Source organism: Nerophis ophidion, linkage group LG17, assembly GCF_033978795.1.
Source record: "Nerophis ophidion isolate RoL-2023_Sa linkage group LG17, RoL_Noph_v1.0, whole genome shotgun sequence".
Lineage (NCBI taxonomy): Eukaryota > Metazoa > Chordata > Actinopteri > Syngnathiformes > Syngnathidae > Nerophis > Nerophis ophidion.
In genome coordinates this window covers 11,026,640-11,050,769 of record NC_084627.1, presented here as the reverse complement: position 1 = coordinate 11,050,769, position 24,130 = coordinate 11,026,640, and the positions used below count along the sequence as shown (strand labels likewise).

The 24,130-nt window shown below is 38.9% G+C and overlaps 2 protein-coding genes across 2 annotated transcripts; one reads left to right on the top strand and one right to left on the bottom strand.

Annotated features, from left to right (window-relative positions):
* The first annotated feature begins 2,587 nt into the window (after positions 1–2,587).
* On the top strand, positions 2,588–8,277 carry mrps18c (mitochondrial ribosomal protein S18C). The gene is made up of 6 exons (XM_061876240.1): positions 2,588–2,721; positions 2,831–2,871; positions 4,924–5,007; positions 7,862–7,919; positions 8,009–8,068; positions 8,154–8,277. The coding sequence occupies exons 1-6, from the start codon at positions 2,649–2,651 to the stop codon at positions 8,228–8,230; spliced, it is 393 nt and encodes a 130-aa protein (XP_061732224.1). The 5' UTR covers positions 2,588–2,648; the 3' UTR covers positions 8,231–8,277.
* Positions 7,951–22,502, bottom strand: abraxas1 (abraxas 1, BRCA1 A complex subunit). The gene is made up of 9 exons (XM_061876239.1): positions 22,384–22,502; positions 17,844–17,934; positions 13,283–13,319; positions 13,125–13,191; positions 12,873–13,069; positions 12,691–12,810; positions 12,533–12,617; positions 10,332–10,443; positions 7,951–8,542 (listed from the first exon to the last, which is right to left on the bottom strand). The coding sequence occupies exons 1-9, from the start codon at positions 22,462–22,464 to the stop codon at positions 8,301–8,303; spliced, it is 1,032 nt and encodes a 343-aa protein (XP_061732223.1). The 5' UTR covers positions 22,465–22,502; the 3' UTR covers positions 7,951–8,300.
* Between the last annotated feature and the right edge of the window lie 1,628 nt (positions 22,503–24,130).

Below are 24,130 nucleotides of genomic sequence, written 5' to 3'. Positions count from 1 at the left end.
GAAAAAAAAACTGACAAAACTGTTTGTAAATTCTGTTAGGAATGTCGTAGAGTGATGAAACAAAAACTTCTATGTAGGTCTGACTAAGATCGGGACTCGGGACACGGCGGCAGCGGCCAAAGGCGGACCCGACCAACGCTGCTTGCAGCTTTAATTGATAATTGTAACCCATTAAGCCAATTACAAAACGTAGGCCTTACTTTCATAAATCGACATTTATGTAGAAATAATTTTGCCTGGTGCATACTAATGTTGGCAAACTGTTCCATGTTACAGTCGTTTCCAACAAGACCAATGTGATGTCTTCTATGGAGAATGGAGACATGTCAACACCCTTGTTTCTCAGCCAATCTCTGATCTCCTCCCAAAAGACATGTGCACTCTCACATGCCACAAACAGATGATTGACATCCTCTACAGCAGCGTTTTTAAAAACTTTTTTGAGCCAAGGCGCATTTTTTTGCGTTGAAAAAATCCAGAGGCACACCACCAGCAGAAATCATTCAAAATTTTAACTTAATGGACAGTAAAAAGTTGTTGCAATTATTGGATATGACTTTAAAGCATAACAAGCATGCATCACTACAGCTCTTGTCTCAAAATAGGTGTACTGATCACCACCTGTCACATCACACCCTGATTTATTTTGAGTTTTTTTACTGTTTTTCTGTGTGTAGTGTTTTGCTTCTTGTCCTGCGCTCCTATTTTGGTGGCTTTTTCTCTTTTTTTGGTATTTTCCTGTAGCAGTTTCATGTCTTCCTTTGCGCGATATTTCCCGCATCTACTTTGTTTTTGCAATCAAGAATATTCCAGTGTTTTTTTAATCCTTCTTTGTGGGAACATTGTTGATTGTCATGTCATGTTCGGATGTACATTGTGGACGCCGCATCTGCTCCACAGTAAGTCTTTGCTGTCGTCCAGCATTCTGTTTTTGTTTACTTTGTAGCCAGTTCAGTTTTAGTTTCGTTCTGCATAGCCTTCCCTAAGCTTCAATGCCTTTTCTTAGGGGCACTCACCTTTTGTTTATTTTTGGTTTAGGCATTAGATACCTTTTTTACCTGCACACTGCCTCCCGTTGTTTTCGACACCTACAGAGCTATTCGCTACATGCTGCCACCTCCTGATATGGAGGAGAATTACACGGTTACTCTGCCGAGCTCTAGACAGCACCGACACTCAACAACAACACATCATTTGCAGACTATAATCACTGGTTTGCATGTCTTTGGAAGTGGTAGGAAGCCGGAGTACCCGGAGGGAATCCACTCATTCACAGGGAGAACATGCAAACCCCACAAAGAAAGATCTCAAGCCTGGGATTGAACCCAGGACTGCAGGACCTTCGTCTTGTGAGGCAGACGCACTAACCCCTCTGCCACCGTGAAGCCCTGCACCTGGGGATAGGTTGATTGGCAACACTAAATTGGCCCTAGTGTTTGAATGTGAGTGTGAATGTTGTCTGTCTATCTGTGTTGGCCCTGCGATGAGGTGGCGACTTGTCCAGGGTGTACCCCGCCTTCCGCTCGATTGTAGCTGAGATAGGCGCCAGCGCCCCCCGCGAACCCAAAAGGTAGAAAATGGATGGATTATCCATCCATCCATCCATCCATCATCTTCCGCTTATCCGAGGTCGGGTCGCGGGGGCAGCAGCCTAAGCAGGGAAGCCCAGACTTCCCTATCTCCAGCCACTTCGTCTAGCTCTTCCCGGGGGATCCCGAGGCGTTCCCAGGCCAGCCGGGAGACATAGTCTTCCCAACGTGTCCTGGGTCTTCCCCGTGGCCTCCTACCAGCTGGACGTGCCCTAAACACATCCCTAGGGAGGCGTTCGGGTGGCATCCTGACCAGATGCCCGAACCACCTCATCTGGCTCCTCTCGATGTGGAGGAGCAGCGGCTTTACGTTGAGTTCCTCCCGGATGGCAGAGCTTCTCACCCTATCTCTAGTATCCCGGTAAATATTGTTAACCCAAATAGGTGAAATTAGATAATCCCCCACGGCACACCAGATTGTATCTCACGGCACACTAGTGCCACGGCACAGTGGTTGAAAAACACTGCTCTACAGCTCCACAGATATACAGCCATCAACTTCCATGTTCAATTTAAGTTTAAAAAAATCCTTTGAAGGGTGTATTCCATTAATCATTTTAAATCGTATTTATTTAATTTTTGGGAAGAACTGAGTATGTAGACAGACAACATTCACACTCACATCTGTGTTGGCCCTGCGATGAGGTGGCGACTTGTCCAGGGTGTACCCCGCCTTCCGCCCGATTGTAGCTGAGATAGGCGCCAGCGCCCCCCGCGACCCCGAAAGGGAATAAGCGGTAGAAAATGGATGGATGGACTGAGTATGTAATAGATCTCGTCCTCATTTTCCTTAGCTCAACTTTGGTAAACTCATTCAGGATATACGTCCGGAAAACATTAATTCACTAAAACTGCCTTAATATATTTGCTGGAACAAATTTCATCGCATAAATGAACAGCTTCAATTTTAAGGTTTATTTTCTTGCAAATACTGAGTGTTGTTTTTTTTTTTTATTGAATATGTGAATATTGCAAGTGAAAGAGCGGAACTAAAATTCTTAAACGCCGTGCTCTACCGGACATATATAATTGCAACTTCCGGCTTGTGCCCCGGTCATCATGTACCACTTACAGCGGACACAACGTCTTTTTTTTAGGGTTTCACAATTTGAATACGCGAATAAATCTGCAGGTAAATAAACAATGACGTTATTTTTGTGTATTTATCAAGTGTGAGTGTTTAAAATAGCGTGCATGGTGTTTCTTTATAATGCTAACGATGCTAACGTTCCGTGTTGTAGGTCTGACGAGTGTTGCATCTAATGTTCAAAAACACCATGAGGTAAGTCTTTTATTCTCTTATTTTACACACAACATACATATTGTGCGTCATCACCCTCTTATTGTACCCAGACTGCAGTGTTGGATTCTCTAATATTACACACGGCTGGGACAGCACACCGCTGAATTGTCTTATTTTGCACATAATTATTTTATTTTACACTCAGCACAGAATGGTCTTATTTTACACTGAGTGCAGAATTGTTTTATTTTACACTCAGCATAGAATGGTCTTATTTTACACTCAGCACATAATGGTTTTATTTTACGTTGAGTGCATTATTGTCTTATTTTACACTATGCACTTAATCGTCTCATTTTACACTGAGCACATAATTCTCTTATTTTGCACTGAGTACAGTATGGTCTTATTTTGCACTATGCACTTAATTGTCTTGTTTTACACTGAGGATATAATTGTCTTATTTTACACTGCACACAGAATTGTTTTATTTTACACTGAGTACAGTATGGTCTTATTTTACACTATGCACTTAATCGTCTTATGTCACACCGAGGACAGAATTGTCTAATTTTACACTCAGCACAGTATGGTCTTATTTTGCACTATGCACTTAATTGTATCATTTTACACTGAGCACATAATTCTCTTATTATACACTCAGCACAGAATGGTCTTATTTTACTCTAAGCACATAATTCTCTTATTTTACACTCAGCACAGAATGGTCTTATTTTACACTGAGTACAGTATGGTCTTATTTTGCACTATGCACTTAATTGTCTTGTTTTACACTGAGGATATAATTGTCTTATTTTACACTGCACACAGAATTGTTTTATTTTACACTGAGTACTGTATGGTCTTATTTTGCACTATGCACTTAATTGTCTTGTTTTACAATGAGGATATAATTGTCTTATTTCACACTTAGCAGAGTATGGTCTTATTTTGTACTATGCACTTAATTGTCTTATGTCACACCGAGGACAGAATTGTCTAATTTTACACTCAGCACCGAATGGTCTTATTTTGTACTATGCACTTAATCGTCTTATGTCACACCGAGGACAGAATTGTCTTATTTTACACTCAGCACTTAATTGTCTCATTTTACACTGAGCACATAATTCTCTTATTTTACACTCGGCACAGAATGGTCTTATTTTACAATGAGTGCAGAATTGTCTTATTTGACACTCAGCACAGTATGGTCTTATTTTGCACTATGCACTTAATTGTCTTGTTTTACACTGAGGATATAATTGTCTTATTTTACACTCAGCACAGTATGGTCTTATTTTGCACTATGCACTTAATTGTCTTGTTTTACACTGAGGATATAATTGTCTTATTTTACACTCAGCACAGTATGGTCTTATTTTGCACTATGCACTTAATTGTCTTGTTTTACACTGAGGATATAATTGTCTTATTTTACACTCAGCACAGAATGGTCTTAATTTACACTGACCACAGAATTGTTTTATTTTACACAGCACTTAATGGTCTTATTTCACACTGAGCACAGAATGGTCTTATTTTGCACTGTGCACTTAATTGTCTTATGTTACACCGAGGACAGGATTGTCTAATTTTACACTCAGCACAGAATGGTCTTAATTTACACTGACCACAGAATTGTTTTATTTTACACTCAGCACAGAATTGTTTTATTTTACACTCAGCACAGAATGGTCTTATTTTACTCTCAGCACAGTATGGTCTTATTTTGCACTATGCACTTAATTGTCTTATGTTACACCGAGGACAGGATTGTCTAATTTTACACTCAGCACAGAATGGTCTTAATTTACACTGAGCACAGAATTTTCTTATTTTACACTGAGTACAGGATGGTCTTATTTTGCACTGAGCACAGAATTTTCTTATTTTGCACTGAGCACAGAATTGTCTTATTTTACACTGAGCACAAAATGGTCTTACTTTGCACTATGCACTTAATTGTCTTATTTTACACTCGGCACATAATTGTCTTATTTTACACTCAGAAACACAATTTTTACAGTTTTGTTTGTACTCATAGTAGAGCATATTGTACGTGACAAATAACACAATGTTTTTTTCCAGCTGGTAAAGATGGACAATCCTTACAAGGCGCCAGTGAAAGGCTGTGTCCTCTGCAAGGTCACGGTGGACTTCAAAAACACTCAGGTGTGTCTGGCAGTGATTTATGTGTGTATTTGTATGGATATATTTACCTTATATTAGGGTGGTCCAGAAATGCATGAAAAGCCACACCAATATATATTTTTTTACTTTTTGCCACGTAGAATATACAGACAAATGATATTATAGTGGCCTAGTGGTTAGAGTGTCCGCCCCTGAGATGGGTAGGTCGTGAGTTCAAACCCCGACTATAAAATGGGAGCCATTACCTCCCTGCTTGGCACTCAGCATCAAGGGGTTGGAATTGGGGGATTAAATCACCAAAAATGATCCCCGGGCGTGGCCACCGCTGCTGCTCACTGCTCCTCTCACCTCCCAGGAGGTGAACAAGGAGATGGGGCGAATGCAGAGGACAAATTTCACTCCGCCTAGTGTGTGTGTGACAATCATTGGTACTTTAACTTTAGAAGACATCGCATTTGGTAAAACAGTCTCTACCTCTAATAAGCAAAAAGCTATGAAAACGATGATGCTGTGTTCCTTTATAACTGTACCATATTGTCAGTGTTAATTACACTTTGCATTCATATTTTGCTGTTTGGTACATTTTGTTTGGAGCTTGTCTGAGAAGTAAAATATGTTAAAATGTTGATAATATTCAGTTTTTTATTGTTCATAGTTAATATTGTAAATCCCACTTTCTTTATTTTAATGTAGGGCAGTGGTTCTCAACCTTTTTCCAGTGATGTACCCCCTGCGAACATTTTTTTAATCCAAGTACCCCTAAATCAGAGCAAAACATTTTTGTTTGAAAGAAAGAGATAAAGAAGTAAAATACAGCATTATGTCATCAGTTTCTTATTTGTTAAATTGTATAACAGTGCAAAATATTGCTCATTTGTAGTGGTCTTTCTTGAACTATTTGGGGAAAAAAAGATAACTAAAATCTTGTTGAAAAATAAACAAGTGATTTCTACACATAGAAGTAATCAACTTAAAGTGCCCTCTTTGGGGATGTAATAGAGATCCATCTGTATTCATCAACTTGATTCTAAACATTTCTTCACAAAAAAAGAAATCTTTAACATCAATATTTATGGAACATGTCCACCAAAAATCTAGCTGTCAACACTGAATATTGCATTGTTGTATTTTTTTTTTTCACAGTTTATGAACTTACATTCATACGTGGTTGAAGTATTATTCAATACATATATTTATAAAGGATTTTTGAATTGTTGCTATTTTTAGAATGTTTTTTTAAAAAAAAATCACATACCTCCATTTGAGAACCATTGATGTAGGGTGTCCCATTCAGTAAAAAACTGTAAAATTCCATTACGTTTTTTTAAATTTATTTTTAACTCCATGACTTTGTAACTTTGGTATTAGTGTTCCTGGGAAAAAAGGGACCCAAACACACATACTGTACAGCAGTATTTTACAGCTAAATGTGTACATATACACATTTTTTCTCTCAATGTGGCCCCGAGTCAAAATATTTGCCCAGCTCTGCTACAAGTGGACCAAAGTGAGCAACAAATTCGTTAAAGGCCTACTGAAATGAGATTTTCTTATTTAAACGGGGATAGCAGGTCCATTCTATGTGTCATACTTGATCATTTCGCGATATTGCCATATTTTTGCTGAAAGGATTTAGTAGAAAACATCGACGATAAAGTTTGCAACTTTTGGTCGCTAATAAAAAAGCCTTACCTGTACCGGAAGTAGCAGACGATGTGCGCGTGACGTCACGGGTTGTGGAGCTCCTCACATCTGAACATTGGTTACAATCATGGCCACCAGCAGCGAGAGCGATTCGGACCGAGAAAGCGAGGATTTCCACATTAATTTGAGCGAGGATGAAAGATTCGTGGAATAGGATAGTGAGAGTGAAGGACTAGAAAAAAAAAAAAAAGTCGAGGGCAGTGGGAGCAATTCAGATGTTATTAGACACATTTACTAGGATAATTTTGGAAATTCCCTTATCTGCTTATTGTATTACTAGTGTTTAAGTGAGATTATATAGTCTTACCTGAAAGTCGGAGGGGTGTGGTGACCGCCAGTGTCTCTGAGGGAAGCCACGTTTCTCGATGAGGCGAAGCGAAGGCAGCCGGTCGGGCCGGGCTGAGCTTTTTTCCCCCCTCCTCCATGGTGGAAGCATCCCACGTTCGGGGGCGGCCGGTCGGAGGAGGCAAGAAAGTCCGCAGCTGCCTCTTTGACAGCTGCAGGAAGAATAACGCAAGCTCCGCTCATGTCTATGGTAAGAGCCGACTTATTACCACGATTTTCTCACCAAAAACTTGCCGGTTGACATGTGGTCCGAAACCATGTTCGCTTGACCGCTCTGTTCCATAGTAAAGCTTCACCTTTGGGAATGTAAACAAGGAAACACCGGCTGTGTTTGTGTTGCTAAAGGCAGCTGCAATACACCGCTTCCCACCTACATCTTTCTTCTTTGACGTCACCATTATTAATTGAACAAATTGCAAAAGATTCAGCAACACAGATGTCCAGGATACTGTGTAATTGTGCGATTAAAGCAGACGACTTTTAGCCGTGATAGCTTGTGGAAGAACATGTCCGCTACAACCGGTGACGTTACGCGCACGCGTCATCATACGTGTCATCCTTGCGCGACGTTTTCAACAGGATGCTTCGCGGGAAATTTATAATTGCAATTTAGTAAACTAAACCGGCCGTATTGGCATGTTAAAATGTCATCATTGATATATAAACTATCAGACTGTGTGGTCGCTAGTAGTGGCTTTCAGTAGGCCTTTGAGGGAGAAACAGCACCTCTACTGGTTACTGCACTGCATTTCCTAAAGACCCGTTCTTAGCTGTGGCGCCATCTAGTGGACTGTTTGTCATAACACGACTGCTGTATCCTCCACAGCTTCTTTCTCAGTTCATCTCGCCGTACACGGGAAGGATTTACGGGCGACACATCACAGGTAAAAGGTCAAACGTTGTGATTGGCACGTGTTGAAATGAATCAGATCAATTAGTTTATTGATCCATCGTACAATGTTTGCTTTGTCAGGACTTTGTGGGCGAAAACAAAAAGAAATCTCCAAAGCCATCAAGAAGGCTCACTCAATGGGTATGTGCTTCATGTGGATGTTGTGCCCTCCAGTGGCCACGAGCTGCTACTGCAGTCACTTCCTGACAAGTGTGTTTGTGTCCAGGGTTCATGTCAGTGACGCACAAACACCCACAGTTCATGAGGGACCCAAACATCTGCAGCATCAAACATCTGGATTAGCCACGCCTCCTCTCTCCACTAAAATTTAAATTAAAATGTTTCACCGCTGACCGCAGCTTCTTTCTTCCTTTCAACACGACGCCGCCGCCACGTCTCTTTTGCGCCGCTTCCTCCCGCTCCCCGCCGCCGCTTCCGGTCTCCTTTTACGCGTGGCGTCTGGCCGCAGGGGGCGAAGTTTTCCCTGCCTGTCGCCGTCCGCCACAGGAAATGCATCCAGCGTCAACGTGTGCGAGGTGTAGAGCGGCGAGCAGGAAAAGAGCGTGCTTAAGGCGAGCTGGAGGCGAAGGTTCTTCACACAAGGCGCTTCGTCAGCTGGCGGCCAGAAGGAAAAAGAATGTCACAAGCCATGGAAATAGATAGAAAGTAGTTTATTGATCCCTGGGGGAAATTCAGCACCACAATTTGCTCACAATAGACAACACTTTGGCATTATTTACATGTGAATAATATAAATACAGTCAATTATACAGAATTATTTACATGTGAATAACAGAAATACAGTCTATTATACAGCATTATTCACAAGTGAATAACAAATATAGTCTGTTATTCTGCATTATTCACATGTGAATAATATAAAAACAGTCTATTACACAGCATTATTCACATGTGAATAACAAATATAATCTATTATACAGCATTATTCACATGTTAATAACAGTATTATACAGCATTATTCACATGTGAATAACAGTGTTATACAGAATTATTTACATGTGAATAACACATACAGTCTTATACAGCATTATTCACAAGTGAATAACATACAGTATTATACAGCATTATTCACATTTGAATAACAGTCTATTATACAGCATTATTCACATGTGTATAATAGTCTATTATACAGCATTATTCACGTGTATAATAGTCTATTATAAAGCATTACTCACATGTGAATAACAAATTGTCCGTTATACAGAATTATTTATATGTGAATAACAAATACAGTCTTATACAGCATTATTCACATGTGAATAATATAAATACAATCTTTTATACAGCATTATTCACATGTGAACAGCATAGTCTATTATACAGCATTATTCACATGTGAATAATATAGTCAATTATACAGCATTATTCACATGTGAATAACAGTCTGTTATACAGAATTATTTACATGTGAATAACAAATAGTCTTATACAGCATTATTCACAAGTGAATAACAAGTCTATTATACAGCATTATTCACATGTGAATAACAAATACAGTCTGTTATACAGAATTATTTACATGTGAATAACTTAAATGCAGTCTTACAGCATTATTCACAAGTGAATAACAAATAGTCTGTTATACAGCATTATTCACATGTGAATAATAGTCTATTATACAGAATTATTTACATTTGAATAACATACAGTCTATTATACAGCATTATTCACAAGTGAATAACAAATATAGTCTGTTATACAGCATTATTCACATGTGAATAATTAAAAAACAGTCTATTACACAGCAGTATTCACATGTGAATAACATAAATACAATCTATTATACAGCATTATTCACAGGTGAATAATATAAAAATAGTCTATTATATAGCATTATTCACATGTGAATACCATAAATACAGTCTGTTATACAGCATTATTCACATGTGAATAATATAAATATGGTCTATTGTACAGCATTACTCACATGTGAATAACAAATAGTCTGTTATACAGCATTATTCACGTGTGAATGATATAAATACAGTCTATTAAACAGCATTATTCACAAGTGAATAGTCTATTATACAGCATTATTTCCATGTGAATATTTTAAATACAGTATTATACAGCATTATTCACATGTGAATAATATAAATACAGTCTATTATACATTTAAGTACAGTCAAAAAGGAACATATGCATTATACAGTCTGATGGCTGTCGGTATGAAGGACTTCCTGTGTCGTGACTGAAACCGACAAAGTAATGTGTAAATAATGTCAATAACTAGATTAAACTATCTGTGGCTGTGAGGTGAACACGAGTAAGGTTGTAAATACTGTATAAAAGTAGGCTAACCCATTTTTTTTACCCGTGAATATAATAACATATATATATATTATATATATTATTTGACTGCAAAATATTTTTTTTTCCTGACCTTTAATCGCTGCCGCCAACTTCCTGTTGTCGAGCTTCTTCCTGAGGGCGGAGATGTCGGCGAGCAGAGACTGGACCGCACACTCACTCTCTGCCACCACGCCGCACGCCCTCTGGCCGCAAACAGGAAGTGATTAGATCAGTGGTTCTCGAACTTTCACGCTGTGGCACATTTGCTTCCATGTGAGTTCATAATCATAATCAAGTATTCCTCCCACCTCCAAAGACATGCACCTGAGGATAGGTTGATTGGCAACACTAAATGGTCCCTAGTGTGTGAATGTGAGTGTGAATGTTGTCTGTCTATCTGTGTTGGCCCTGTGATGAGATGGCGACTTGTCCAGGGTGTACCCCGCCTTTCGCCCGATTGTAGCTGAGATAGGCGCCAGCGCCCCCTGCGACCCCAAAAGGGAATAAGCGGCAGAAAATGGATGGATGGAAGTATTCTTCTTCCTTCAAGCACGACGAGTTGAGTTTATACCAAAAAGTTCTATTTTGGTTTCATCTGACCACATGACATTCTCCCAATCCTCTGCTGTATCATCCATGTATCCATTTTGGTATAAACTCAACTCGTCGTGTTTGGAGGAAGAAGAATACTGAGTTGCATCCCAAGAACACCATAACTACTGTGAAGCATGGGGGTGGAAACATCATGCTTTGGGGCTGTTTTTCTGCTAAGGGGCCAGGACGATTGATCCGTGTTAAGGAAAGAATGAATGGGGCCATGTATCGTGAGATTTTGAGGCAAAACCTCCTTCCATCAGTGAGAGCTTTGAATGGTTGACCAAATACTTATTTTCCACCATAATTTACAAATAAATTCTTTAAAATTCCTGGATATTTTTTTTCACATTCTGTCTCTCACAGTTGAAGTGTACCTATGATGAAAATTACAGACCTCTGTCATCATTTTAAGTGGGAGAACTTGCACAATTGGTGGCTGACTAAATACTTTTTTTGCCCCACTGTATATACATATACTCATATATATATATATATATATATACACACACATATACCGTACATATACACACACACATATATGTATAGTATATACATACATATACACATATATATATATACATATACACATATATATATACATACACTTATATATACATATACACACATATATATATATACATACACTTATATATACATATACACATATATATATACATATACACACACAAGTGTATATGTATATATATATATACACACACACATTACACTATATACACATCCATTCATACTTTATTTTACTTTCACATTAAAAAAACATGAATTGTTAAGGTGTATCGACAATATCTATAGTGGCCACTTTTATTTTATTTTGTAGTAGCAGCGACTTCCTCCCGGTCAACAACCATTGTTTTCACTTTAGTGGACTACACTTTAGTCCAGGGGTAGGGAACCTATGGCTTTAGAGTCAGATGTGGCTCTTTTGATGAGTGCACCTGGCTCTCAGATAAATCTTAGCGGACATTGCTTAACACAATAAGTAATGAATAATTCTGCTGGTGTGAAGTGAAGTGAAGTATATTTATATAGCGCTTTTCTCTAGTGACTCAAAGCGCTTTACATAGTGACACCCAATATCTAAGTTACATTTAAACCAGTGTGGGTGGCACTGGGAGCAGGTGGGTAAAGTGTCTTGCCCACACAACGCCAGTGACTAGGATGGCGGAAGTGGGAATCGAACCTGCAACCCCCAAGTTGCTGGCACGGCCACTCTACCAACCGAGCTATACCGCCCTGGTAATCACAGTATCAAAAATAACGTTCAAAATATAAAACATTCTCATGCATTTTCATCCATCCATCCGGTTTCTACCGCACCTGTTCAAGAAGTCGGATTAGTGTTAAGAAGTTTTTTATTTATTTTTGCTTAGCCTCAGAATAACAATGTTATTACAAATAATAAGAGACTTGTTATACTCTAAAAATGTTGGTCTTACTTAAAAATACGCACATTTAGTTGTATTCATTGTTTAAAAACAATAATAATATGGCTCTCACGGAAATACTTTTTAAAATATTTGGCTTCTATGGCTCTCTCAGCCAAAAAGGTTCCCGACCCCTGCTTTAGTCTAATAAAAATCACATTATACTTGCAGTATAAATAAAGAGTCAGATGGCAAAGAAAAACTGACTTGGGCCACTCTGGCCCGCAGTGTGAACGTAATCTTTGCGTCTCACCTGAAGCTCCGCCTGCAAGGAGTCGTTCATGGCGTTGACGGCGTCCACGTCTCTCAAGAGTCCGTCAGGCCTGAAGAACTTGGAACTTGAGCAAGAAAAGCGACTTTAGTCCCGTGCGGTGCCCTGGCGAGTGCTTGTGTCGCGTGCACGTGCGTTACCTGTGCTGGCCGACGGCGTGCCGGTAGCCTGGCGCCGAGCACGGCGTGGACGCCACCCAGTAGGCCAGCTGGTCCAGCGACGCCATGTTGTCGACCACGACAGGAATGCTGGTGACCTGCCTTCATACCGGTGACATCATCATGTCAGCACGGTGACATCATCGCTAACCAATGGCACGCACCTGCTGCCGGAGAGAAAGGCGGAGTATTCCGTGCGGTGGGTGGAGCCTGTGCAGGTCAGCGTGCTGGGCGTCAGCAACAGGAAGATCATGTGGGGCTTGGACAGCGCCCTCTTTAGGTTCTCGTGCACCGCCTTCTCTCGCAGCGTCATGTGGTGCTCAGAGTTCCTGCGCTGGCGGTACCAGCCGATCACGCGCTCCTGCCGGGCCGCACGTGTCACGGAAGCGCCTCGCTAGAACAACAGTGACACCTACCCGCTTGTTGGCCCCCAGGACCTTCTGGACCGCTGCCATGTCCACCCCGCCCACGGCGTCGTACAGGCTACAAATACACACACACACACGCGCACACACACACACACACGGTCATGTGATGCTGATGCCCAGCATGTGATCATGTGACATGGACTTACGTGTTGAGTGTGTCGAAGCACACGTGCTTGTGGATGCCTGCAACATCACAGTAGTGTCAGAATTGTTTGTGGTGGGAATCATTTCAGTGTAACACCAAACAATGGACTAACATGAAAAGCACACTTATGCTTGTGAAGTGAAGTGAATTATATTTATATAGCGCTTTTCTCTAGTGACTCAAAGCGCTTTTACATAGTGAAACCCAATATCTAAGTTACGTTTAAAGCAGTGTGGGTGACACTGGGAGCAGGTGGGTAAAGTGTCTTGCCCAAGGACACAACGGCAATGACGAGGAAGGTGGAAGCGGGGATCAAACCTGGAACCCTCACGCCGCTACAATAGTTAAAAACAACTAAAGTGCACTTTTGTGCATGATGTCACTAAGATGACATATCAAAACAACACTTTTTGTACGGAACGCCACTACAGTAGTTTAAAACAAATAAAGTGCACTTTTGTGCATGATGTCACTAAGATGACGTATCAAAACACTACTAAATTTAAGTGCACTTTTTGTACAGAACAACGCTACAATAGTTCAAAACTAATAAAGTGTACTTTTGAGCATGATGTCACTAAGATGACGTATCAAAACAACACTAAATTTAAGTGCACTTTTTGTACAGAACGCCACTACAATAGTTTAAAACAAATAAAGTGTACTTTTGTGCATGATGTCACTAAGATGACGTATCAAAACAACACTAAATTTAAGTGCACTTTTTGTACAGAACAACGCTACAATAGTTCAAAACTAATAAAGTGTACTTTTGAGCATGATGTCACTAAGATGACGTATCAAAACAACACTAAATTTAAGTGCACTTTTTGTACAGAACGCCACAACAATAGTTTAAAACAAATAAAGTGTACTTTTGTGCATGATGTCACTAAGATGACGTATCAAAACAACACTAAATTTAAGTGCACTTTTTGTACAGAACAACGCTACAATAGTTCAAAACAAATAAAGTGTACTTTTGTGCATGATGTCACTAAGATGACGTATCAAAACAACACTGAATTAAAGTGCACTTTTTGTACACAACGCCACTACAGTAGTTTAGAACAAATAAAGTGCACTTTTGTGCATGTCACTAAGATGACATATTAAAACAACACTAAATTAAAGTGCACTTTTTGTACGGAACGCCACTACAGTAGTTTAAAACAAATAAAGTACACTTTTGTGCATGATGTCACTAAGATGACGTATCAAAACAACACTAAATTTAAGTGCACTTTTTGTACAGAATGCCACTACAATAGTTTAAAACAAATAAAGTGCACTTTTGAGCATGTCGTCACTAAGATGACGTATCAAAACAACACTAAAATTAAGTGCACTTTTTGTACAGAACAACGCTACAATAGTTCAAAACAAATAAAGTGTACTTTTGAGCATGATGTCACTAAGATGACGTATCAAAACAACACTAAATTTGAACGCCACTACAATAGTTTAAAACAAATAAAGGGCACTTTTGAGCATGATGTCACTAAAATGACGTATCAAAACAACACTAAATTTAAGTGCACTTTTTGTACAGAACGCCGCCACAATAGTTAAAAACAACTAAATTGCACTTTTGTGGGTTCTTCCGAGGATGTTGTAGTCGTAATGATTTGTGCAGTCCTTTGAGACATTTGTGATTTGGGGCTATATGAATAAACATTGATTGATTGATTGATTGATTGATTGAAATTAAAATGCACTTTTTTGTACAGAACGCCGCTACAATAGTTAAAAACAAATAAAGTGCACTTTTGAGAATGTCACTAAGATGACGAATCAAAACACTAAATTAAAGTTCAATTTTTGTGCAGAACGCCGCCACAATAGTTAAAAACAAATAAAGTGCACTTTTGTGCATGATGTCACTAAGATGACATCCCAAAACAAAACTAAATTAAAGTGCACTTTTTTGTACAGAACGCCGCTACAATAGTTTAAAACAAATAAAGTGCACTTTTGTGCATGTTGTCACTAAGATGACAAAACAACACTAAATAAAAGTGCACTTTTTTGTACATAATGCCGCTATAATAGTTTAAAACAAATAAAGTGCACTTTTGTGCATGATGTCACTAAGATGACATATTAAAACAACACTAAATTAAAGTGCACTTTTTTGTACAGAACGCCGCTACAATAGTTTAAAACAAATAGAGTGCACTTTTGTGCATGATGTCACTAAGATGACGTATCAAAACAACACTGAATTTAAGTGCACTTTTCGTACAGAACGCCACTACAGTAATTTAAAACAAATAAAGTGCACTTTTGTGCAAGATGTCACAAAGATGACATATCAAAACAACACTAAATTAAAGTGCACTGGATGCCTGCAACATCACAGTAGTGTCAGAATTGTTTAGGGTGGGAATCATTTGAGTGTAACACCAAACAATGGACTAACATGAAAAGCACAGAAGTGTCAGGAAAAAAAATATTCAGAATTGTTTGAGGTGGGAATCATTTGAGTATAACACCAAACAATGGACTAACATGAAAAGCACACATATGCTTGTGAATGCCTGTGACATCACAAGCACAGAAGTGTCTGGAAAAAATATTCAGAATTGTTTGGGGTGGGAATCATTTCAGTGTAACACCAAACAATGGACTAACATGAAAAGCACACTCATGCTTGTGGATGCCTGTGACATCACAAGCAAAGAAGTGTCAGGAAAAAGACGTTCAGAATTGTTTGTCTTGGGAATCATTTCAGTGTAACACCAAACAATACACTAACATGAAAAGCACACTCATGCTTGTGGATGCCTGTGACATCACAAGCTACTGCTCACTGCTCCCCTCACCTCCCAGGGGGTGATCAAGGGTGATGGGTCGAATGCAGAGACTAATTTCACTACACCTAGTGTGTGTGTGTGTGTGTGTGTGTGTGTGTGTGTGTGTGTGTGTGTGTGTGTGTGCATGACAATCATGGGTACTTTAACTTTTTAACTTTAACATGACAAGGTTGGTAGAAGGTGGGGATTGAACCAGGAGCCCTCAGGTAGCTGGCACGGACACATTAAGTGCTTTAAGTACATTATGTTTATGAAAGATACTTTATTTTGTTAGCGCAGTCAGACCGGATGTTGCACACAGTGCTTTTATTGTGAAAGGGGGGGGAAAGTGTGCTGCTGTTTTGAGCTTAAAGCTGTTAAAGAAAAAAAGAACCACCTAAGTTGCGACCACTGTTTGTGCATTGATCTTACATTGATGATGTCGTTCACAACAACACAAGTGGATAGAATGTGGTCGCTAGCTTTGGATTTCTAGTTTGATCGTGGTTTTAAGTGTCTGTCTCGACATTGTGTCGTTCAGGACGGGGCGCTTGAGTGTTTCGTGATGAAACACACAAATGTCACGTCTTCTCACAATGACAGCATTTCACTCACATTAATGTCCATGTTCGTGATATTCTGCATTAAAGGCGGATTTTGTCTTATTTACTTATTTTTTTATTTTTTTTATTTAATTTTAATCTTCTATTCTTTTCTCCCATCCCCCCCCCTGTTTACCTGTATGTCATCTTTTTGTAAGGGGCGCTGGAAGCCGGCAGACCCGTCAGCGATCCTGTTCTGTCTCCCTGTAATGTTTGTCTGTTCTTGAATGGGATTGTGCTGAAAATTGTAATTTTCCTGAAGGAACTCTCCTGACGGAATAAATAAAGTACTATCTAATCTAATCTAATCTAATTCCGTGACTCCTAAGCATGAAAATGCATTGCTTACTTTTTTGTTAAGTTTAGTGATTATTCATTAGGCAAACTAGCACTGTGACAAATAATAAGCAGCAACCATGGTGACGTCCCAAACTTCTAGTCGACGTGCCTTTTTTTCCAATTGGGTTATGCCCATTGATCGTTTTATTCTATTATAATATTTTTATGATCGTGACAAGCCAAAATCGAAATGAATTATCCAGCCCTAGAGGGTATATGGATGCTAATGATGCATTATTATTGTCAGAATAATTGTATCTAAGTTATCACAAAACTTTGTGTTACAATGAGTTCAGCTCGCCTTGCGAGAGGACAAAAGCTGTCTTTGATGCGACCAAGCAAAAGGATTGTAAAACTCCACAGTGTACGATGGGAAGCGACATGAAGGTGTCGGTTTCTTTCTCCTATTGTAATCCACAGAAAGATTTTGTCTTGAACCGAGATCTACAAAGCGGAGTGGAAGCAAGCTCCAGGCACCTCTTCTTTTAACTGGTTTTGTGATAGGGCTGTTTACGACCCTCGTCCCCTTAGAAACAGCTGTTGCCGTGTAATCAGGGAAAGTCCAAATAAAAGAGGAGGCGTACAATCTTTCGTCAGGGCGTGGTGACACTGTACGAGGGTACAGGTGTACGCCTTTCTCCTCACTGAGCCAAATTAAATCCTGTCTCTGTTTGATTCCTTGCTTCCTGTCTTGTTTAATAGATGTCGTCAGTGTTTGAACCTGACAATTATTTACAATAATATACACAGAGTCAAGCTGTGCTCGGGGCACAAGTGTATTGATGAAAGTATTCTGGAATGAGAGCAAAACAGAGATGGACCTTACTGTAAGTCTGGTGCAGATCAACGCGGTCATCTTGCACGTCGCTGATTGTCACGTGCTCCTCAAGCTGGTTCTCGCCGAGGATCAAACCTTCCTGCAAACAGGTGAAACATCCCAGTTACATAAACGCATCGTTGGGTAACTAATTCTAAACGTGTTGATATAGAGCAGGGGTAGGGAACCTATGGCTCTCGAGCCAGATGTGGCTCTTTTGATGACTGCATCTGGCTCTCAGATAAATCTTAGCTGACATTGCTTAACACCATAAGTCATGAATAATTCCACAGGTAATCACAGTGATAACAAATAACGTTCAAAATATAAAAGATTCTCATGCATTTTAATCCATCCATCTGTTTTCTACCACACCTGTTCAAGAAGTTGCATTAATGGTAGAAAGTATTTTATTATTGTTGGTTAGCTTCAGAATAACAATGTTATTAAAAAGAATAAGAGACTAATTATACTCTAAAAATGTTGGTCTAACTTAAAAATGCACACACTTAGTTGTATTCAGTCTTAAAAAAATATGTGGCTCTCATGGAAATACTTTTTAAAATATTTGGCTTGTATGGCTCTCTCTGCCAAAAAGGTTCCCGATCCCTGATATAGAGCAATATATATATAAATAGAGCAACAATGTTGCACTTTCTTTTTTGAAATGACATGAATGTTTGTGCCACTGCTTAATAACTGTATATTAAATACAGTTTTGGTCAATTGACTTAGTTGTGATTTCCGTCTCTGCATGAAAGTTTAAAAGTAGCATATATTAATGCAGTATAAAGAACAATGTTTTAATGTAGACACATAGAATCATCATACTGCTGTGATTATATGCTTCAAGTGTTCATTCAAGGCTAAGGCAGAATATGGAGATATATATTGTGTATCGTGACATGGCCTAAAAATATTAGAATATTAAGAAAACGCCATATCGCCCAGCATGTATGTATGTGTATGTATGTATGTTTGTATATATGTGTGTGAGTAAATATATATGTATATATATATATATATATATATATATATGTGTGTGTAAATAAATATAAATATATATATATATATATATATATATATATATATATTTATATTTATTTACACACACATATATATATATATATATATACATATATATTTACTCACACACATATATACAAACATACATAAACATACATAAATATATATGTATATATATATATGTGTGTGTATATATATATATATATATATATATATATATATATATATATATATACATATATATTTACTCACACACATATATACAAACGTACATACATACATATATGTATGTATGTATATATATATATATATATATATATATATATATATATATTAATACATGCATGCATTCTTTGGAGCCTCTACCTCGAAGGAAAATAATGTTTGCCTTGGTGCCCTAAAATATGATCCCTCCTTTAAGGCAGCACTTGCCCTGACCTTAAAAAGTTAAAATTGGAGGCCTGCAAACATACAAATCGCTTTCAGTCAACTCTGACCTCTCCGGTCCGTCACTAGCATAGCTCAGTTGGTAGAGCGGCCGTGCCAGCAACTTAAGGGTTGCAGGTTCGATTCCCGCTTCCGCCATCCCAGTCACTGCCGTTGTGTCCTTGGGCAAGACACTTTACCCACCTGCTCCAGGTGTCACCCACAATGGTTTAAATGTAACTTAGATATTGGGTTTCACTATGTAAAGCGCTTTGAGTCACTCGAGAAAAGCGCTACATAAATATAATTCACTTCACTTCACTCAATAACGTCCGTGTGCAACATTGACAACCTCGTTCGTATTGTTCCACAACGAAGCAGCAGCCTGTCGGCAACAGCCCCAAGGTAAACGCTGAACAAAATGACCAAATGATATTCATAACACTACTATAGTTGTTTGTGGTACATTCTATTGTAATATTTTTCAAATGATATTTATTATCTCAAAATTCATTTTTCTTAAAAACAAAACAAAACATGCTTCATGTCATCATTGTGATGTTGTGGGAGTGCCAAGCACTTTTTGAATCGATTTCAATTTGTTTCAATGGGCAGGAGCGAATTGAGATAAGTGTGTTTTGAATCGATCCTTTAAAGGCCACCTGAAAGCCACTACTAGCGACCACGCAGTCTGATAGTTTATATATCAATGATGAAATATTAACATTGCAACACATGCCAATACGGCCTTTTTAGTTTACTAAATTACAATTTTACATTTCCCGCGAGGTATCCTGTTGAAAACGTTGCGGAATGATGACGCATGCTTGTGACGTTATTGGTTGGAGCGAACATTTCAGCCCAGCACCACACACGGCTAAAAGTCGTCTCTTTTCATCGCATATTTACACAGTATTTTGGACATCTGTGTTGCTGAATCTTTTGCAATTTGTTCAATTAATAATGGAGACGTCAAAGAAGAATGCTGTTGGTGGAAAGCGGTGGATTGCAGCTGCCTTTAGCACCGAAACACAGCCGGTGTTTCTTTGTTTGTTGTGAAGCTTTAACACAGTGCGGTCAAGCGAACATGTTTCTCTACGTCAACCAGCAAGTTTTAGGATGGGAAAATTGTGATACTAACTCGGCTCTTACCGGAGACTTCAGTGGATTATGCAACCTCCTCCTGCAGCTCAAAAAGGCAGCTGTGATCTTGGCTCCTCGGCTTCTCTCAGAGACACTGGCGTTCACCGTAGCCATCCGACATTCAGGTATGACTTTATAATCTCACTAAAACACTAGTAACACAATAAGCAGATAAGGTATGGGTGTCAAACTCTGGCCCGCGGGCCAAATCTGGCCCGCCGTGTAATTTAATTTGGCCCTTGAGGCAATATCAATTTAGCATTAGAGCTGGCCCGCCAGTGCTGCTGTAACACCGCATTCACCGCTAATACTCATACTTGCCAACCCTCCTAATTTTCCCGGTAGACTCCCGAAGTTCAGTGCCCCTCCGGAAAATCTCCCGGGCAACCATTCTCCCAAATTTCTACCGATTTCCACCTGGACAACTATATTGGGGGCGTGCATTTAAGGCACTGCCTTTAGCGTTCTCTACAACTTGTCGTCACGTCCGCTTTTCCTCCATACTAACAGCGTGTCACATAATATTTGTGGCTTTTACACACACACACACACACACACACACACACACACACACACACACACACACACACACACACACACACACACACACACACACACACACACACACACACACACACACACACACACACACACGTGAATGCAAGGCATACTTGGTCAAAAGCCATACAGGTCACACTGAGGGTGGCCGTATAAACAACTTTAGCACTGTTACAAATATGCTCCACACAGTGAACCCACACCAAACAAGAATGACGAACACATTTCGGGTGAACATCAACAGAACAAATACCCAGAACCCCTTGCAGCACTAACTCTTCCGGGACACTTCCAGCAAACTGACCAATAATTAACGTTTTATTCAAGCATTTTCTCTTGCTACTTTAAGGCTTGAATGTTTGGTTCATTCATTATTGTTATTTTATTTTCAAATTTATTATTAGCCTGTGGAAAAAATTTGATATTTACCTCAGAAGATTGCAAATAGAAAAAAAGGCATAACATTTTTATTTAAATTGTATTTGATATGTCATTGATCTTTTTTTAATTGTTATTATTATTACTTTTGCATGTCACTAAAGTTATAAAAGCCTTGCTTGTTCAATATTTATTGCAAAACTTGTTTGGGTCCCTATTAAAAGGTTAAGTTGTCCAACTATGGCCCGCGGCTTTGTTCCATTTAAAATTTTGGCCCACTCTGTATTTGAGTTTGACACCCCTGAGATAAGGGATTTTCCTGAATTATCCTAGTAAACGTGTCTAATTACATCTTAATCGCTCCCACTGCCATCACCTTTTCTTTTCTTTTTTAGTGCTTCACTCTAACTTTCCTCATCCACAAATCTTTCATCCCCGCTCAAATTAATGGGGAAATCGTCGCTTTCTCGGTCTGAAATCGCTCTTGCTGCTGGTGGCTATGATTATAAACAATGTTCAGATGTGGGGAGCCCTACAACCCGTGACGTCACGCGCACATCGTCTGCTACTTCCGGTACAGCCAAGGCTTTTTTTTATTAGCGACCAAAAGTTGCAAACTTTATCGTTGATGTTCTCTACTAAATCCTTTCAGCAAAAATATGGCAATATCGTGAAATGATCAAGTATGACACATAGAATGGACCTGCTATCCCCGTTTAAATAAGAACATCTCATTTCAGTAGGCCTTTAAGTTTAGGTACACTGTACTTTGATGTTTGTCCACGTTGAACATAATCATTATAAAGCTAAGAAGCAGGCAGGAATATCAACTTAATACAAGTATAAAGAGTACATTGTATATTATATATTGTATATTACTTTAGTCGATTCGTGTTGTGTATGGCAGTAAGAATGTAAGAAGGGGTAAACATACTCATTGTTGTACATTCCAGTCCAGGTGTACAATGAAAATGTCGCATAAAAGCTTTGAAAACCACTTATAATTATTTTTACCCACCGCGTCGGAGTCTTTGTTGAGATGTTGGAACATTAAAGACGTGAGAAGAAATCCAGATATCCTCACGGTTGGTTCCGCCATGTTGTTTGAAGGCCGGGAGAAGGTTTGAAAGGATTGATTCGGCGCGACAAAAACGCAGCATTGAAGTCGCCGTTTAACTTCGCTCGGTTCCTTATTGCGCTAAGTCTGCGCATACTAATGTAGTTTAGCGCATAGGCATTTTATTTATATTATATATATATATATATTTTATATATATATATATATATATATATATATATTATTTTTTTAATGTTTATTAATAAATTTCAACATTAACAAACAGAAGAGAAACCATAATCAAAATAGTTCAACAACAGTATAAAACTTTACAAAACATTATAAAAACAGTACAAAAGAGCGCCAAGGGGTTGTAAATTCAAAGTAACAAAAATAGAATGAATATATATATATATATATATATATATATATATATATATATATATATATATATATATATATATATATATATATATATAGGGACGGCATGGCGCAGTGCGCAACCCGAGGGTCACTGGTTCAAATCCCACCTAGAACCAACCTCGTCACGTCCGTTGTGTCCTGAGCAAGACACTTCACCCTTGCTCCTGATGGGTGCTGGTTGGCGCCTTGCATGGCAGCTCCCTCCATCAGTGTGTGAATGTGTGTGTGAATGGGTAAATGTGGAAGTAGTGTCAAAGCGTTTTCAGTACCTTGAAGGTAGAAAAGCGCTATACAAGTACAACCCATTTATCATTATATATATATATATATATATATATATATATATATATATATATATATATATATATATATATATATATATATATATATATATATAAAATAAACCAGGTGCAAAGCCATAGGCTCATTGGACGGGCTGGCGCAGTGGGAGACTGACCGAGCGCAACCCGAGGGTACCTGGTTCAATCCCAACCTAGTACTAATCTCGTCACGTCTGTTGTGTCCTGAGAAAGACACTTCACCCTTTCTCCTGATGGGTGCTGGTTAGCTGCCTTGCATGGCAGCTCCCTCCATCAGTGTGTGAATGGGTAATTTTGGAAGTGGTGTCAAAGCGCTTTGAGTACCTTGAAGGTAGAAAAGCGCTATACAAGTGCAACCCATTTATTATTTATCATTCAGATTCATTAAATAACCTGAATTTACAACACAGCTTTTTTGTTGTTAGAGGTAGAGATCGTTTTAAAGTAAAATTCAACATCTTTTTTAAAGGCACAAAAGACAGGTCGGGTAATGAGAAACTTACATTTATGAATATAAAACTTAGCCAATAGAATAATGAGGTTGCAAAGGTAGAATTCCTTGTCAAAATTTGGTTCACACAGTGTAAAACCAAAAATCACATCTTTAAAGCAAAGCACACATTTGTCATGAATATTGTCCAGGATGAAGCGACAGATGCCCTGCCATAGTGATCGAGTGTTTTCACAAGTCCAAAACAAGTGGTTAACAGTCTCTGGATGCACGTTACAAAAGGGCATAGACATTTTATACTAGAAGCAGCATTGGCTGCTGTGACGTGAGGAATTGGGCCGCCATCTTGAAGTGGTGATGAGGAGCCCGAGATGATCTAATTTCACCTATTTGGGTTAAAAATATTTTTTGCAAACCAGTAATTATAGTCTAAAAAGTATGTGTTGTTGTTGAGTGGTCGATGCTGTCTAGAGCTAGGCAGAGTAACCATGTAATACTCTTCCATATCAGTAGG